Source organism: Phascolarctos cinereus, unplaced genomic scaffold, assembly GCF_003287225.1.
Source record: "Phascolarctos cinereus isolate Bilbo 61053 unplaced genomic scaffold, phaCin_HiC Scaffold_5;HRSCAF=322, whole genome shotgun sequence".
In the NCBI taxonomy this organism is placed as follows: domain Eukaryota; kingdom Metazoa; phylum Chordata; class Mammalia; order Diprotodontia; family Phascolarctidae; genus Phascolarctos; species Phascolarctos cinereus.
The window spans coordinates 318,867,883-318,886,905 of record NW_027555958.1 but is presented as its reverse complement, the minus strand read 5'-3'; the positions used below and the strand labels follow the sequence as shown (position 1 = coordinate 318,886,905).

The 19,023-nt window shown below is 38.2% G+C and overlaps 1 protein-coding gene across 1 annotated transcript in view; it reads left to right on the top strand.

Annotated features, from left to right (window-relative positions):
• The first annotated feature begins 428 nt into the window (after window positions 1-428).
• The window catches only part of PPM1D (protein phosphatase, Mg2+/Mn2+ dependent 1D), a 44,853-nt gene continuing 26,258 nt past the window's right edge, over window positions 429-19,023 (top strand). Inside the window, 4 exon segments of the mRNA XM_020991813.2 lie at window positions 429-908; window positions 911-1,036; window positions 6,260-6,488; window positions 16,783-16,907. Coding sequence (XP_020847472.1) covers window positions 578-908; window positions 911-1,036; window positions 6,260-6,488; window positions 16,783-16,907 — 811 coding nt within the window. The 5' untranslated portion in view covers window positions 429-577.

Sequence of the window (19,023 nt, the reverse complement as noted above, 5' to 3'; positions counted from 1 at the left end):
GCAAAAGATCTATCTAATCTAATCTATCTAATCCGAGCTCCGAGCTCTAGGTCTGAGAGAAGAGCTGCACGGTTGGGAAAGAACGAGCGAACGCTCTCGCGAGATCTGCTCTAGCCCACGGGAAGAAGCAGATGGGGGAAGGGACGAGTGGTCCTGTCTTGGTTTGGGATTGGCCCCAAGTCGGGGAAGAGACCCGGAGTAAAGAGTGACGACAGCAGAGGGGAATGACGGATATGAGTAAGTAGGGTGGGGAGGGCGGGGCGAGGTGGACATTAGGGCATTGCGCAGGCGCGGACGCGGAGCCGCACCGGGGCATCGTTGTTACCTCAGCTCAACATTCAGCTCGCGCGGACAAGTCCCGACCCCGCGCGCCCTACCTCCCCCCCCTTCCTCCCCAGCCCTCTCGGGGCCCGCCCCTTCCCCCGCCTCCTCCTCTCCGCTCTTCCCCCCCCACCCCCCGCTCGCAGTCGTCGAAGATAAACAATAGTTGGCTGCCGGCGAGCGCGCAGCCTGGACCTCGCGCGGCCGGGCTCGGCGGGCGGGCTGTGTGGGGCCGGAGGGTCCCGGCCATCCGGCCATGGCGGGACTCTACTCGCTTGGGGTGAGCGTCTTCTCCGACCAAGGCGGGAGGAAGTACATGGAGGACGTGACCCAGATCGTGGTGGAGCCGGAGCCGCCGGCCGAGGACGAGCTCTCGCTGGGGTCGTCGCCGCCGCTCCCTGGGGACGAGACGGGCCCCGGGGGCGAGGGCCCCTCGGCGGCGGCCCGGGAAGGACCTCGGGAGCCTGCGGACGGCGCCGGGGCCTCGTCGCCAGCCGCGGGCCGCGTCTATCCGCGGCGCCGCCGCCGCTCCTCAGTGGCCTTCTTCGCCGTGTGCGACGGTCACGGCGGGCGAGAGGCGGCCCAGTTCGCCGGGAGCACCTGTGGGGCTTCATCAAGAAGCAGAAAGGATTCGGTTCTGCAGAGCCGGCCGAAGTGTGCGCCGCCATCCGTAAGGGCTTCCTTGCCTGTCACCTGGCCATGTGGAAGAAACTGGGTGAGTGACCGTGACCGTGACCCCCACCCCCACCATCCGCGCGGGCTGCCTTCCCGCCTTCCCTGCGGCAGTGTTTCCTATCTGCTTGTACCCTCCCCCCCTTCTCAGAGGGTCCTGGGTACCGCGCCTTCCCCACCCCCCAGCCTTCACCCGCTTCCCCAAGCGGCAACAGACCGTTTAAAACCGGGCGCCAAGTTTTGGTCGAAAGATGAAACGACCAGATCATCCCGCCTTCTCTTCCCGCCTCCCTGAGTCCCTGATAGGGACATGTTCCATTTGAATGTGTCCCCATCCTTCTCCTGGCTTGCTGCTCTGGAGGACTGGGCGCGCCGCTCTCTTCGCTCCTCGTCCACACTCGGTGTGTGTTGTGTAAAACTGAGTTCTTGGCATTCGAGAATGGGGGTGGATATGCAGAGTAGGATTCAGAATTGTAGAATGGGGTGCTCGCACATCACAGAGTTGGAATCTTAGAGGCCGTCTAGACCCAGTTCATAGCCGAGAGAGAATTCTCCCCGCGGCCCTGTAGGTCTTTTCTCGAAGACCTCCCGAAGCAGTAGAGTAATGAATAGTAGCTCCAAGTGTTAGGAAGTTTTTCCGTTCCTGGAATCTAAATTTGCCCCTTTGCAGCTTAAACTCGTTTTATTTAGCTCCTAGTTCTGCCCCCTTCAGCCCTCTGGAAGACGGCTTTTATGACACTGTAACCCCTTTCTTGGTTAAACATCCCTAATTCTTTTTTGCTTTTTTTTTAAACATACCTGATTCTTAAAGAACCAAGGGAATGTGAGGAAATTCTGTGATAAAGGACTACAGAATGTTTTGAATACCATTACCAGTTGCTGCCTAGAGTTCCTTAGTTTTAAGAATTACAGTTCAGATAAATTGAGTAATAACTGTATAACTGAAATAGATCTGATTAGGTCTTTTAAGAAAATGCTTGCAAAAATTTTGGTTTTGGAGTATAAAGGACAGCCGCAGGCAAAAGGAGCATATAGTTAAGGTTACTTTGTTGAGTAATTTTTAGAGTCGGTTCCGTAATGCAAGAAAGGCCCAGGAGGCTTGGTGAATAGAGATCTGGACTTGGTTTGGAAGACCTATGTTCAAATCCTGCCTCTTCACACCAGCTGTGTGACAATAGACTCACCCAATGAACCTTTGGCGTCTCTCTAATAGGCTGTAAACTAGGATGGGGGTGGAGAGGAGGGAGGGAGTTTCCACATAGTGGAAAGCTTCTGCAAAACAATCTCACAATGTAAGATCAGGGGAACTTAACTGCTTGTTAATTTCTGCGCATGTGCCTTAAATTGATGTAAAATGAAAAATCCCTGTTAGGTTTGTGCTTTTCAGAGCTTTTTAGTATTTCTGAGTAGTACTTAATTAGCCAAGTATAAGATATTTAAAAAACCGCTGGTATAGCAAGTTGTGCCTGTGAACGAGACTCCTCCCAAAGTCAGTCTTCCATCTGCCTGGCTCTCTGCCCAGAGTTGTTTGATTGAGGCATGAACCAGCCCATCAGCTGTTGATAGAGCTGTTTCCCAACCAATCCCAGAGGCCCCATTATGCATTTGTTTTGTTTCTGAGTGTGAAGAAGAGTTGAAAGCAGTACAGTAGATTCTAGAAGTATACCACAGAGTTGTATCTTTTGTACACAGTTGTAACAAGGTGGTGAGACAGAAGGCATTATTTAGTATTACTGTATAGACTAAAAGCACTTTGTTGTAAGTGGAATTATGGCAAATTTAGTATTTAAATAAAAACATACCACTCCTAGCAATCTTCTAGTTATTGATTCAACTAATTTGCTTAAAAATACTATTGCTGTTATTTTTATAAATCATGGAGTAGGCCTTTGTTTATAAATATATATTTCTAGAAGAGAGATTTTCTTTGTTTTGGTTTAAAGTTATTCATGAATGCTTCTAGGCTCTTTTGGGACAAATAAGGCAACGTATGTTTTATACTGCAAACTACAGGCTTCTATCCCTAACCTTGGATAAGGTAAGCCTCATTCACTTAAATGATTATGTTCTTTAAATTTCTTTTAGAGCAAGTACACAAGAGAGTAATGGAAGGCTTAACACTAAAAGAGATGTATTTAGCACATGATTCTAGAAGAATCCTTTTAGTTTAGTTTCTCCAGAGAGAATATTTAGCAAATAAGATGTTTTCTAGCTATCATACAGATTCCAGGGTACAATGGAATACCTTCACAGCATAAGGTTGTGAGACTAGTTAAGTGAAATAGCATGTGTGATTTGGATGGATGGTACATGCAATCTTATTTTTTATTAGGCTTGTCTTTGTTAGAAGAGAGGACTGGTGTGTGTTTTCTGAGTTAGTATCAGTGTTGCCTAGTGTTTTTGGTTAGAGGTTTGTTGCCATTTAAATTTATCATTTACATAATTGTAGTATTACTAATTTTTTGCTTCTTCTTTGATCCTTCATATTATCTCAGTATATCCTTGGGCTTGCTTTTGTTCTGCAAGGTCCAGTGATACTCTTGTTAAATTTATATCTTACAGTTTGTTTAGCCACTGGGCATACCATTTTTTCCAATTTTAAAATTTCAAAATAGTGTTGCTACAGATAAGTTTTATCAACTGCTTTCTTGACGTATAAACCTTCTGCTATATCTCATGTTCCTTAAGAGATTTCTGTAGTTGTACTTCTGAGAATTTCATGGTTTATTGTGAATAACAGCAAAATTTTTCTCCCAGGCTCCCCTAAGTATCCTTTCTCCTGTGGATGAAAGGAGAAATTAGTTTATCCAAAAGAAAGGGAAGATGATTTTGTTTTCAGGTTGAGGAAATGGGATTAATAATGGGATGTATTATGACTAAATATCAATATATCTTTTTCTTTCTATTGCTTATTAATAAGCCTTTTCATTTTTAAGCCCTCCTTCACTTCTTGCCCGTATGTTAGAAATCTTATTGCTTAATTAATTTGGACCTCTACTTATATGAGCAGTATTTCTTAATTCTCTGCTTTCTTGGAAAGCATGTTTTATTGGAAATTGATATCATTTTAAAACATCCAGGGATAGCTAGGTGATGCAGTGAATAGAGCAACAGCCCTGAAGTTTTGAGGGCCCGAGTTCAAATTTGGCCTTAGACACTAGTTCTGTGACCCTGGGCAAGTCACTTAATTCCAATTGCCTCCCCTTGAGCCCCACCCCCCAAGGAAAGAAAGATACAGTGCTTTTTTTTTCCTTGTCCAGTCTACTTTCAAAGAAGATGGGGTGGATTTAGGAGAATACCAACTTTTGCCATATATATGACTTTTATTTCAAACAAGCATTGTGTTCACATAAATATATCATGATAAAGCTTTAGAGGAAAATGAATATTGTTTTCCTATAATAAAATTTAGTTTAGGGAAGTTCTATTAATAATTAATGCTGTAGGGGCAGCTAGGTGGCATAGTGGACATAGCACTGGCCCTGGATTCAGGAAGACTTGAGTTCAAATGTGGCCTCAGACACATAACACTTACTAGCTGTGTGACCCGGGTAAAGTTACTTAACCCCATTTCCTAGCCAAAAAAAAAACCCAACAAAAAACAAAAAAAAATAATTAATGCTGTAGGGGCAGCTAGGTGTTGCAGTGGATAGAGCAGCGGCCCTGAAGTGAGAGGACCTCAGTTTAAATCCAGCCTCAGACCAAATACTTGACACTTACTAGCTGTGTGATCCTGGGCAAGTCACTTAACCCCAATTGCCTTAAAAAAAAATTAATGCTGTAGTATCTATTGGTGGACCTAATCTAGGAGCATAATAAAAGTGATAAGGAGAGGATATCTAGTTTTTTGAACTAAGGCTCAGAGCTGGAAGGAACCATAGAGTTAATCTAATTCAATCCTTCTTTCCCTTCAATTCATTTTATAGAGGAGGGAACTGAGACCCAGACAAGTTAAAATGATTTGTTGAAAGTCACAAAGCTGGTTAGTGACAAAGCAGGTACTCAAATTAAGAGGTTGTACTGTTAAGGCTTAAATAGGCTTTAGTTTGAAAGAGAAGTTAAGTTGGTAAACACTGGTATGGTTCATTTATCTGCTGCCTAACCTATAATTTTTCCTTTGAGTTATATACTCCCATTTGATGATGTTTTAAGTTTGTGAGAATGCATCTATGGATTAATTTTATTTGATCATATGTTTAAAATTGTAAATAAGTTGTATCTACTGAAGAAGCTACTTCTAATGTCATTTTGTAAAGGGGAAAGCATGTTAGAATCCTTAACTTTAAATCTTTTAAGTTTATTTGTTTTATAAATGTCTGTTGTAACTTATCTGAACATCTATAGCTCCTAGTGATTAGATAAATAAATTCTGGGCAGGAGAAAGAGGGAGACAAAGGGGAAGACAGATTTGAAAGGTAGACTTGTCTCTATTGGGCAATATGTATAAAAACATAGGGTTTATCAGTATTTTCAGGGTTTTTATTAACTTGTTAGATCTAATATTCCAGGGAACTTTCTTAGGTATCAGGTGCCTTTTTTCAAGGTGTTTGTATGAATATGATTTTAAAAGACAATTGTCATTTTTTTCGTTTGTACATATTTTCTAATTACCTAATAAACTCCATCAGAGCTGTTGGTTGAAATTTTTTTTTACTCACATTATTAATGGGTCTAACTTTATCCAGTCTAAGTGTTGTTAACATTTAGGTTCTTTTAATTCTCTGTGGGATTTTAAAACAGTTAAGCCTTTGAAGTATTTGGTATTGTACTGCGGCATCCTGTGGCATCATTTCTTTACTTCTGTGATTTTTTCCTTTGTTTTTAAGTTTCTGGATCATATGTTGTAGATGTTTAATAAATCAGCTTTCTCTAAAATTAGCATTGAATAGGAAACAATAAATGATCTGTCTAGCTATCAGAAGTAGTTTAACATACACTATCCTCTAAATATAAAAATATAATTTAAAACTAAAAGAATTATGCAGAAGTAATAGCAATAAAATTGAAATAGTTTTTTTCCTGAGGTAGAAACATTGGAGGATTGAACTAGATAAACATTTTTGAGAACTACTTAATGAATATGATCAGTATTAACATATCTCCTTTGAATACATTTGGTATTTCCTTAAGTTTCTTTGCTTTGTGGAAGTTATATCAGTTGTGATTAAATTTTAATATGATGGTAATATCATATCTGCTAATATTTTTTGTTAAGTTTATGTTGAATTATACAAGAATAAAACCTAAGTTTCATTTCTCATTACAGCAGAATGGCCTAAGACCATGACAGGCCTCCCCAGCACATCGGGCACAACTGCAAGTGTGGTTATCATCCGAGGCACAAAGATGTATGTAGCTCACGTGGGAGACTCAGGAGTGGTCCTTGGAGTTCAGGATGACCCAAAGGATGATTTTGTAAGAGCTGTGGAAGTGACACAGGACCACAAACCTGAACTTCCTAAAGAAAGAGAAAGGATTGAAGGACTTGGTGGGAGGTAGTGTATTGTTAAGTTTTTTTTTTCTTTTTCTGCCTTACCTTATAGTAAGGAAACAATTTCTGTTGCCTTAGGTTGTATTAAGGATGTGTGTGCATATATCAAAATCCTTAGCACATTTTTCTTTTACTAAAGTTAGAGGCATTCCTCACTTTCTTCCCTATATTATGGTGCAGTGGAAATAGTGCCAGGCCTGGAGTCAGGAAGACCTGCATTCAGATCTGGCTTCAGACACACTAGGAGTGTGACCCTGAGCATTTAATCACTTAACCTCTCTTTACTTAAGTTTCCTCATCTGTGAAATGAAGAAACCTCCCAGGGTTGTTGTGAGGATCAAATGAGATAACAATTGTAAACACTTAGCACAGTTCTCGGCACATAGTAGTGCTGTGTGAATGTTAGCTATGATAATAATGTTGTTATTATTATTATATCAGAGGAATTCTCTGGTTGTCTGTGATTCCCTCTTGCCACATGACCAGTCCATCTTTTCCTGTCATATAATCCCTTGAGATATCTTTTATTCTGTTCTTTGCAGTTCCTGCTTATGTATTGCATCCTAATCAGACCTACCATGTGCCTCTCCATTGCCCTCTGTATGATACTCATATTTAGTTTTTCAAAAGCCATGGTATTCTGCATCTTGCTGCTACTTGGAAAATGGTAATAAAATTGGAAAAATGGGCTTTACTTTCATGGGAAGTTTAGGCTCTAAAATCTCCTGAAAGCAATCCATACTGCTCTCCTTTTCAACTTTTAGCCCACCTTGTTGGTACCTTTATTTCTTGTCCCAGATATACTATTACTGGACAAGCTCTTCAGGGTGTCCATCCAAATGCATGATGAAATGTGGGCTGTTGACTTTTTTCATTCACTTAACCTGTCCTGTGTAGGTGGACAGGCCAGATTCCCTTGAGTGATTATGGAGCTCTCTTTCAGGAGGCAGTAAAGTGTCTTGGAGCTAGATAAAATCAGCACAATGTTATCTACAGACAGCGTCATCTGGAAGAGCTCACCATCTACAGGGAAGCCCTCCTCAAATTGGACTCTCTGCTATTTCTCTTCCATCACAGTGACGAGTACTCTTAGTGAGAGAATAATAGCTCCCTGTTTTATGTCTTTTACTTGATGTTCATTATGAGAAGATCACTGAATGTTGTTTCTGTTATGTTTTCTTTTTTTAAAAATTAATTTATTTTGATTTATCAACAATCACTTCCATATGCTTTTGAGTTTAAAATTTTTTCTCCCCCTCCCTCCCCATCACCCTCCCCAAGACAGTGCACAATCTGATATAGGCTATACATATACATTCCTATTAAACATATTTTCACGTTAGTGATGTTGTAAGTAAGAATTAGAACCAATAGGAGGAACCACCAGAAAGAGGAAACATAACTCAACAAAAGAAAAAAAATAGCAAATAGTGTGCTTTGATCTGCATTCAAACTTTATAGTTCTTTCTTTGGATGTGGATAGCATTTTCCATCACGAGGATATCTTAGATCCTTGTATTGCTGGGAAGGGTTAAGTTTATCAATATTAGTTATCATACAACGTGGCTGTTATTGTGTACAGCCTTCTCCTGGTTCTGCTGACTTCACTCAGCATCAGACCATACAAGTCTTTCCAGGTTTTTCTGAAGCCATCCTGTTTGTCATTTCTTATAGCATTCATATACCACGACTTGTTCAGCCATTCCCCAATTAATGGGCAGCCCTTCAGTTTCCAATTCTTTGCCACCACAAAAAGAGCTGCTATAAATATTTTTGTGCATGTGGGTCCTTTTCCCATTTGTATGATCTCTTTGGGATATAGCCCTAGAAGTGCTATTGCTGAGTCAAAGGGTATGCGCATTTTTATAGCCTTTTGGGCATAGTTCCAAATTGCTCTCCAAAATGGTTGGATCATTTCACAACTACACCTATGTTACATTTTCTAAAAAATTCCGAATGATGTATGAAGGAAAACATTTTGTTATGAAAGAGCACATGAGGTAGCATTTTGTTCTAAAATACATACATGCATGCATGCGTATACATATATATACGTGTGTGTGTGTGTGTATGTGTGTGTGTGTATAAAACCAACAAAAAATATATGCATAGTGGTATCTTATGTTCTCAACACCTTTCAGTCAATTGCAAGATGGAGAAATTTGGTCCCTTGTTGAATGGAAAACCTGCTTTGTTCCTTACTAATACCCTCATTTGAGTGTGCCCTTGATTTGTGTACAAATGTATCACTCTATTAAATGTTTTTATATAGTTGGAAAAATAAGTAGATGAGTTTGTAATTTTTGGTGTTCACTTGATATTTTTTTGTATTAATAAGGGCCAAGAATTTTTTAAAACTTTTGCTGTCTTCATCTCTTGGAGACCTTGCATATTTGTTCCTCAATGGTCTCACAATTGTTTTGTCTCTGGTGTGGATTTTTTTATGTATATACACTTGGTCTAATGCACTTATTTTTCCATCTGTATTTTCTTTTAAGTGTCATTTCTTCTGTGATATTAGAGTCCTCCAAGTGTGGTGGTTCCACTATTTTTTGCACTTTTTTTTCATTTTTTTCTTCTTTTCATTTTTATCTTTGAATGTCCTTTGAATGACTTTCCATACTTTGATATCTTGTCAGGTTTTTACTTTCATCACTTCTCTATGATTTAAGATTATAATGCTTATATCTGTCCATTTTCCTTTTTTATTTGCCTTAGAAATGGGATATCTCCTTTCCTTTCTACCATTAGCATTGCAGTAGACTAGCAAATAATAATACCAGCCTGAAAGCCTTTCACTTAAAAATTGCTACTCTCATTCCTTCAAGTCATTGTTAAAAGCTGTATGATAGTCTTAGAGACTGGGATTCCAAAATGAGGCATGGTTCAGTTTGAGGTTGGAAGGAGGATTGAGCCAAAACCAACTGTCAGATATTTTTAACTCTTGCCTGCTTAAGCCGGATTCTGCTGTTATTGTTTCCTTTTCTTCTGTCCCTGATGACTACATGTCTAAAAGTAGGTACCTTTGAGACTTGAAACTTAAATTAATTTTATTATGCTTTCATAGTTTAAACCAGGGGCTTTTAACTTTTCTATGTCACAGATCCCTTTGGCATTTTGGTAAAGCCTAAGGATACCTCAAAATAATGTTGTTTTAAAATGCGTGAAGGATCATATATATGTTATATATCATCACATATATGTTGGCTATGTTGATATCAATATATTTAAAAAGTTTAAGGAGCCCAGTTTTCTAAACTGAAATCTAAGCACTTAGAAACAGAGAATAGAAGTAATAATGTGGGAATATGTTTAAATATGTTTCATTGAGATTGTTTTAAAGCTTTGTTTCAAAAATTTATGAAATTTTAAAAAATGATGGTGTTAAAGCCTTATAATTATTTATATTCCTTGTGATGATCTCATGTTGGTATTCTCTTGTGTCTCTTCATTTAGTATAGTCTTTTTTGCAGCCTCAAAGATCCAAGTTTTATACTGTTTACCCTGATGCAATTAAATATATTGGTGGGTACCTGAGTTTTATACTTTTATACTTTCTTGATGGATATCTTCTTCCTTACCCCTTTTCTTTTGAGTTTAGATGCACAAAATTCCTGATGATAGTCTGAGAATTGTCATCTACTTGTGTTCAGCTGTTTGTGTCTATAATGGTGGAAGAGAACTGTTTTTGAAAGAACTTTCTAATAGAATCTCATATCTTAGTCATTTCCTAGTAAGGAAAATGTCATTGGTTGAAGTGCTTCATTTGTCTTATTTATTTATTTAGGCAATTGGGATTTAAGTGACTTGCCCAGGGTCATACAGCTAGTAAGTGTCAAGTGTTTGGTCTGAGGCCTTATTTGAACTCAGGTCCTCGTGACTGCAGGGCCAGTGTTCTATCCACTGCGCCACCTAGCTGCCCTGAAGTGCTTTTTAAACCAAAAATTGTTCTTTTGTGACATTTCATTTTAGCCAGTTTTGGAGACATAAACAAACTCTTAGTTATAGTTTTGCAAATTGACCCAAATGCCACTGGAATTAAAACTTCTGAAACTTTGAGAAGCTAAATGACTTGCCCATGATTACATAATTGGTAAATATTTTAGGTGGGATTTTTAAAAAAATAATTTTTATTCTGAACTTGACAAAATATAAATAAAATGGGCATTTGCATATATTTAGTAGAATAGAAGAAGATAGTAAATTGCTGCAGGTCTCTAGGATATACTACTTGTTTATTTTTTTTAAGTGTAATAAGATCACGTTGTAGTTTTCAAAGTTACCCTGCTTCTTCAAGGTGGAATTTAAATCCAGATTGTCTTATGTGGCCTTCTAGGAGATTACAGTCTAGTAAGGGATAAGATTTAATATACTATTGTAGGATAAATACATTAGGAGGCAATAAAATGCCTTCATGCATCTGAGAAAAGATTTTATTATAAGCAACAGAATCATGGGGTTCTTTTTATTTGGCATTTCAGTTGGTTTTAAAGGATGGCTCTGACTTCAGCAATGGAAGGGAATGGAAAATATTTCAGGTATGATCAAAGGTGAGGAGGCACTGATAGGATAATGCATATTCAGATGACACAGAGCAGTACACTTTACCTGAAGTGCCAGACTCACTTTGAAGAGTGGCACCATTTTATGAGGAGCCTTGAATGCCAGGCAGAGGGTTTTTAATTGGATTCTCAGTTGATACTGAAGATTTCTCATCAGAGGTATAACGTGGCCAAATCTATCCATTAGGAAGAATATTTTGTCAGTAGTATGAGGGGGAGAGGCAGTATGGTAGAGAGAATAGAGAGCTGACCTTGAGGCCCTGAAGACCTGGCTTCCTCTGACACATGCTTACTGTGTGACGTTGGGCAAGTCACTTAACCTCTCAGTATTGTAGGCTGTGCTCTGAGTATAAGCTTGGGAGCTCCTGAACTTAACTGGTGAGGAACTTTCCTTATCTGGGAGTTTCTTATACCATTGAAATCACAGATCCAGGCTGTGGCCAGCTAGGTGGCTCAGTGAATAAAATGCTAGACTTGGAGTCTGGAAGACCATAGTTCAAATGGGGCTTTAGATACTTAGTAGCTTTGTGACCCAGGGCAAATCAGTTAACTTCTGGCTGCCTCAGTTTCCTCAACTGTAAAATGAGGGAAATAATATCTACCTTCCAGGGTGTTTGTGAGGATTAAATGAGATAATATTTATAAAGCACTTGGCACATAGTAGGCACTTAATGCTTATTTCCTTTCTCTGTCCCCTCTGATGGAACATAGGTAAGATCTGTTAGGAAGATAGTTAACAGTTGTTCAGTCATGTGGTAATGAGGGCTTGTGGTTGGATGATTACAATGGGAGTAGAGAGAACATATGAAAGATACTAGTGTGGTGAAACTGACAATTCTGAACAATTAGTTTAATTAGAGGAATGAAGTAATAAGGAATAGTTAACTGGCCCAGGTTTTGTTCAAGTCTTCTGCTGTTTCTTGGTTGGTACCTTGCATAACATTTACTGAAGTCTTCCTTTGGCATTTTGGTTTTTAAAAAAAAAACATCTATAGTAGCAGTAGGGAAGTATGGTGCAAGAGCGTAATTTTTTATTTTTGTTAGGAGTATACCTTTTGACTGCTTTGCTCACATACTTAAAAACATTTCTCTGGCTATTTCCAAGTTAACAGACTCAAATGTTTTTTGGATTCTAGGAGAGAGAATATTTTCTTTTTTTTTCTTTTCTTTTTTCCTTTTGAGGCAATTGGGGTTAAGTGACTTGCCAGGGGTCACACAGCTAGTAAGTACCAAGTGTTTGGTCTGAGGTGAGAGAGAATATTTTAGCAATGATTGTTTTGGTGTATTTAGAAGCAAGAGTGGCTGCTGATTCAGCTAATGTGGGAATGGTGGATTAATTTAGTATCTTTACCTTTGGAGTATAACTAACTTGTTTTGGAGAGTATATGCACAAAACTCAAGTACATGTAAAAGACCCTTTGGTACAGTCATGTCTCCACCACTATTATATATCTTGCGTCTAGTTTCTATAATCCTTTAGACTTTCATACCTAAAATATACATCTTTTTCTTCTCTGCCTTTCAGAATCCTTTTTTTTCTGTAAGACTCAGCTCTAGTGCCTTTTCTTTCTTACAGCTTTCCTTGATCTCCTGCTCCACCAGTCTGAAAGTGATCTCTTCCTTTTCAGACTGTTCTAGAGCACTTTGCCTGAAAGTTCTCCTTTGGTCCCATAATTGCATGCCTTGTGTAATTCATTGTGTGTTTTATCTTATCCTTCCTTCCCTGTGGAATGTAAGCTTCTTTAGTGCTAGGACTCAGACTTATTTTTGTTTCCCCAGTGCCTAGCACATTAACTCAAATATTTATTAGATTTGGTAGATCCAAAGGCTATTATGCTGACAAGGAACCTGACATGGAAGGAAGTAACGCTGGCAGAGAAATGACTCTGTCTTTGAGATCATGACATCTTTAAAGCATTCTGTGTTCTAACCCTATAAGCAGAGTCATTTGTTAGGATTGAGTGTTAGACAAGTTAAAGCAATACTTGTAGGTGATCTCAATCTCGTTTTTGTTCTATAAGAATGCATAGAAAACCTTCCAAATCTCAGAAAACTAAAGACACTCAGATCTCTGCCCTTCTTTACTCCTAAATTTATAGACCACCTTTATAGATAGGTCGAAGCCATTCAACATGACATCTTTATTCTTATTGTACTCATCCCCTGTTCCCTTCCATAGGATGATAGAATTGGACCAATTGTAGATTTAAACCTAGAATAGACTTTTAGGGGTCATTTAGTCTCACTCTTATTTCAGACATGAGAAAATTTAGCCCCAAAGAAATGAAGTAACAAGGACACATAGGCAATATGTAGCAAAGCCAGGGTTTTTTAATACAGTTCTTAAACTAAACCAGTGTATTTCCTCCTGCTTCAAAAGAAAAGACATTTTTCTTGTCAGTATTAACTCTGTAGCCTATACTTTTGTTCTTTTCGTCTAACTTTTTAAATTTTTTTTTGCAAGGCAATTGGGGTTCAGTGACTTGCCCAGAGTCACACAGCTAGTAAGTGTTATGTGTTTGAGGTCGTATTTGAACTCAGATCCTTCTGACTCCAGGACTGGTGCTCTATCCACTGCACCACCTAGCTGCCCCTTTTCATCTAACTTTTATGGGACCTTGATACATTGCCTTTCTCTGTGTTCTTTGCCTTCAAAAAATTCACAGTAATCATTAAAACTGTTTGATACTAGTTAAAAAATGGAGAGGTTGATCACTGGAATAGATTAGGTATACAACATATGGAAGGAAATGCTGTTATCATCTTTTGATAAATCTAAAGATACCCCGATTACTATGGTAAGGATTTACTATTTAACAAAAACTGCTGGGAAAACTGGAAAGCAGTATGGCAGAAATCAGATAAATACCAGTATCTCACACTGTATATCAAGATAAACTCCGAATGGATACATGATGTAATTATGGAAGGTCACATCATAAACAAATTAGAGGAGCAATGAGGGAAATGCCTTTTGAAAATATGGATAGAGTTCACAACCAAACATAGGATAGAAAAGATCAGAGAAGACAAAATTAATCATTTTGATTACATAAAATTTTTTGTACAACCAGTGCAGCTAAAATTAGAAGTGAACTTGGAAAAACATTTTTACAGCAAATTTTACTAATAAAGGTCTCATCCAAGATAAATAAGAAACTGATTCAAATTTTATAAGAACAAGAGTCATTTCCCAATAAATAAATGGTCAAAGGATGTGAACTGGCAATTTTAAAAGGAAGAAATCCAAGCTCTCAGCAACCACATGAAATCCAAATGACTAATCATTAGGGGAATATTAAAATAATTCCAAGGTTACACCTCACACTCAACATATTTACAAAAATGACAAAGGAGTAAAATAGCAAATGTGGTGGGTGAGTGAAAAACAGATACATCAATGCATTTTTGGTGGTGCTGTACATGAGTCTGATTATCCTGGAATGCAATTTGGAAAACATGTTCTAAAAGTCACTCAACTTTGACCCAGCAATAACCGCTATTAGCTTGATAACCCAAGCAGAGCTTTTTAACCTGGAGTCTGTGAACTTAAAATTTTTTTTTGATTTCTGAATTTCAGTAATTGGCCTTTTGTAATCCTATGCATTTTATTTTATGCATTTAAAAACAACTTTGGCGAACTTAAGAATGAATAGTTCAGTGGTGGTGGTCAAGAATAATTTCAGAGGAAGAAAGATAAAACATACTGCCTGTTTTCCTGGTAGAGGGTTAATGGATTCAAGTTGCCGATTGAGTTATACATTTGCAGACACAACCAATGTGGGAATTTTTCTCTTTCTTTTCTTTTCTTTTTTTTTTTGCTTGGTTACCCATATTTGTGGGTTTTGTTTTGTTTTGTTTTTCTTTTTAGGCAGTGGGGTTAAGTGACTTGCCCAGGGTCACATAGCTAATAAGTGTTATGTGTCTGAGACTGGATTTGAACTCAGGTCCTCCTGAATCCAGGGCCAGTGCCCTATCCACTGTGCCACCTAGCTGCCCCGCTACCCATAGTTGTTACAAAATCTTTCTTCCCCACCCCCTTGTGTTGAAGCTAAGCTAAGGAGGAAGATGTAGTGTTAGGGTCCCCCCCCATATAAAAGGAAAGAAAAGAGGGGTCATTGACACTTAAAGAATGAATAGAAGAGAACAGAAGGCAGGCCAGAAAGAAACAGACAGGACAACCTTTAAGATTACATGTTGAAATTATTATATACTTACAAAAGCAAGCTGTACACAATAGATTTGCAATTTCCTATAAACAGATTTCTTTTTCTAAGGTCAGAATAAAGTTAAAAACACATTTTCTGTATTGGAAAAATATTTAGGGGCAGCTAGGTGTCACAGTGGATAGAGCACTGGCCCTGAAGTCAGGAGGACCTTGAGTTCAAATCCAGCCTCAGACCAAACACTTGACACTTAGCTGTGTGACCCTGGGCAAGTCACTTAAACCCAATTGCCTAAAAAGAAAAAAAATATTTACTCTGTTCTCTATTGTCCTATGCCTCTTTTTCCTTCCATTCTTTTATAATGAATTGTCTATATCTGTCTCTGGATCCTTTACTTCTCTTCTCTCCAAGTAACACATTGAAATCTGGCTTCTACTCTTAACTTTGTACTGCAGTTGTAGAACTATACTCTGAAAGGCAAGGCATCTTATAATTGTCACATTTAGTTGCCTTTTTTAGTCCTTGATCTCCTTGAACTTGTTCTGCGGTTTTGATAAAGTGCTGCTCCTTCCTTATTGAAATAGTTTACTTGGCCTTTGTGGCACTACATTCACTTGGTTATGCCTGTTCCTTAGATTTTATTCCTTTCCTTTCTAAATCTGGACAATGGTTAAGTTCAGTCTTTGGTCACTGGATTCTGATACAGAGCTTATTATATTCGCTCAATCTCTTGGCTTCATCTGACAACATTTGTCATCTCCATATATATATATATATATCATGTATATATATATATATCATGTATATATATGATATATATAAAAATATGTTTTTCAGTGTTGATTTGTCCATGAAGAGAGTAGAGTTTTGCATTTCTGATTGCCTATTGGACATCCAAGTGAAAAAATGTCCCGTTATTACTGCAAACTCAATGTAATTAAAACGGAAGTTCCTCTACCCTAGAAATAACATGTTCTGCTAGTGGAACCATTCATCATCTTATATCACATAGGATCAAAATATTAGAGTTGTCATAAACTCTAACCTATCACATCCCTTATTCATGTATTCCTTATTCTCTTTTCCTGTTGTCACTACTCTTCAGGTTCTTTTCACCCTATTCTTGGACTACTTACATAGCTTCCTGTATTAAGCCTTTATGCCCCTTTAATTCATTCATATATCATCACCAAGTTAATCTTAAAATAATGTTTGATCGTGTTACTGTCATGTTTGCATGGAGTCAGTCAGTGGCTCCTGACTGCATGCATAATGGAGTGTAAATGTCTTAATCTTGGCCTACTACTCCTTAATTCTTAGATTATTTAATTTTTCTTGTAGCCCTATATTTCTCCTGAGAATATGGATTGGATCCTTCTTCTATCCTCTGTGATGTCTAGATTTTTACTTGGAATGGGTACTCAGATATTTATTTTGGCGAAGGCATTTTCAGTCTTAAGTTTGTATTAACTGTCCTAGTAAAACTAATGAAAAAGGGAAAAAAAAGTTAAACTAGCTTATTTATATTATTTTAGACACTTTTTTACTTTTTTCTTTCTTTTTTTTTTAGTGTGATCAACAAATCTGGGGTTAACCGTGTTGTTTGGAAACGACCTCGACTTACTCATAATGGTCCTGTAAGAAGAAGCACAGTTATTGACCAGATCCCCTTCCTGGCAGTTGCAAGAGCACTTGGTAAGCAGGACTCACAAGTTGGGAGGGATCTTATAAGCTTTACTACCAGTTAGTAGACTGTGAAGGAGGGGCATGTTCAACTGGCATGTTTTGGAAAGAATAACTTGTCATTTTGAACTTTATTAAAAATGCATTGTTAAATGAAGGGGAAGACCGACCACTGTGTTAAACCTGGTACTGTGTGTAATCTCGTCAGAGGTGGTTATTGTCTCTCCTAGCTTTGCCATTCCTGTCTTTTAGATCATAACATTGTTGATACATTTTAGTAGACATCATCTCATTGGAAGGTATTTGGATCTCATAGAGCCTTTAAAGCTGCTTAGGAATGCCTTCCCTATTTTATCCTCTCAGTTAATTGAGAGATTTCCTCTGATAGGTTCCTTCCTACAAAGGTCTTTTGTCTTTAACAAGAGAGGAATTGCCTTAAATAGAGGAAAGAGGCAATTTTCTAATCATTTTAATGAATGCAGATTTGTTTCTGTGTTGGTAGTGAGGAGGTCTGCCCTTGACTGGTTAAGGAGAGGGGTGGTGTAGCTCTGCTAAATATATTTTCTTCCCCTTTTTAAAGAAAATACTTTTTATAGGTCTTACTCTGACTTCTTTCTTTATGAGTCATTCCCCCCCACCCAGATTAAATCCTCTTTTTTGACAAAAAACAATTAAGCAAAAGCTGATTAAAGCATCTGACAACATATACATAATTTTGCCCTGGTAACATTCTCCATTGCTCTGCCATGGGGGATAGGTATGTGTATTGGGGAGGAGTGGTATGGATCAACAGTGTTTATTTGTTTAAATACATTTTCTCATTGGAAATATGTAAATACAAGTTAGTTTCTTGAAACTTGCCAGTTTGGTCACTTTTGGTAAAATCTTTTGAGGTTCTGATTATTAGTCCTCTTCATGGCTTTTAGAATATATCTAGACTTTTATATGGGAAGGTTATAATTTTTTTCAGAGTAAAAGTACAGATTATCATGTTCTGGTTTTATCTCACCCAAGGTTTATTTGAGGGAGAATGAGATCTGTGGACTAGAGCTTTTTGTTTCTTATGTCGTCAGGTGCTATTTTGTTTCTGTTATGGAACATATACAAGATATAATTGATTTGTTTCCTGGCAGAGTAACAACTGCTAGAACAAGACCTCTCCTTAGCATGTACTTTTTCATTGTTGGTTCTAACAAACCCAAACATTTACTGGACTGCATCAAATCACTCCTTTTCATGCTTTCTTGAATAGACTTGAAGTATATACAGTCTTTTCCCAGAGATCTTAAATGCTTTGCAAACTTTCGTAGCCCTGTTTTAAAGATTGATAAACTGAAGCAGTAGTAAGTTTAAAATGCTTATACAGTGAATCAGTGACCTAGGTGAGGATAAGGCCTGATGTCTAATAAGCACTTCTTTCTTCTGCTCTTCTCTGTCAGTTATTTTTGTTCTCAATGCTGTGTATAGGTAAAGAGCTTTACAATTGGTGGATTTTTGTACTTTTAAGTTCTCTTCCTTTGTGTCTCTTGGGTTTAAAAAATGTTTGAAAGGTCCAGTTAAATTTTAGTCCAGTTTCTCTCAGTAAGCTAATGAAAGTTTTTGGCACTGTCTGTGTATAGAAAGGGATTCTTGGAAACTCCCATCTGTTCAGCACCCATCATGGCCCTGATAGCTCCTTGCACGAAGATTATTTCTAAAGCCTGCTAAGTCCAGGAAGAAGAAAAAGAGATTACCAGTCACTTGGCAGCAGTACCAGTATTCTTAGCTGGTTCTGCTGTTAGCAAATCTAAGATCTTGTATTCACAATACATTTTTCTTTAAATGACCTGTAACAGTTAAATTTGTGTGAGACTGATGGAAAATGGTTTTGGAGGGGCTGTGTACTTGGGAACTCTCTTTAACCAAGATCCAGAGGATATGCTTCTTTCTTTTGTGGAGACTGGGTTTTACTTTATATGTCTGGGCTAACCAAAGCCCTGCTCTGAGCAAGTACAGGTGACGAAGAGAACAAGGACTGTCTTTTCTGTTTGTATCCCTAGTGCTTATCACATTGTAAGTTCTTAAAAAATACTTTTTCATTCATTCCTTTATGGAGAAGCCTTATTGAGTAATAGACTTTACAATATGA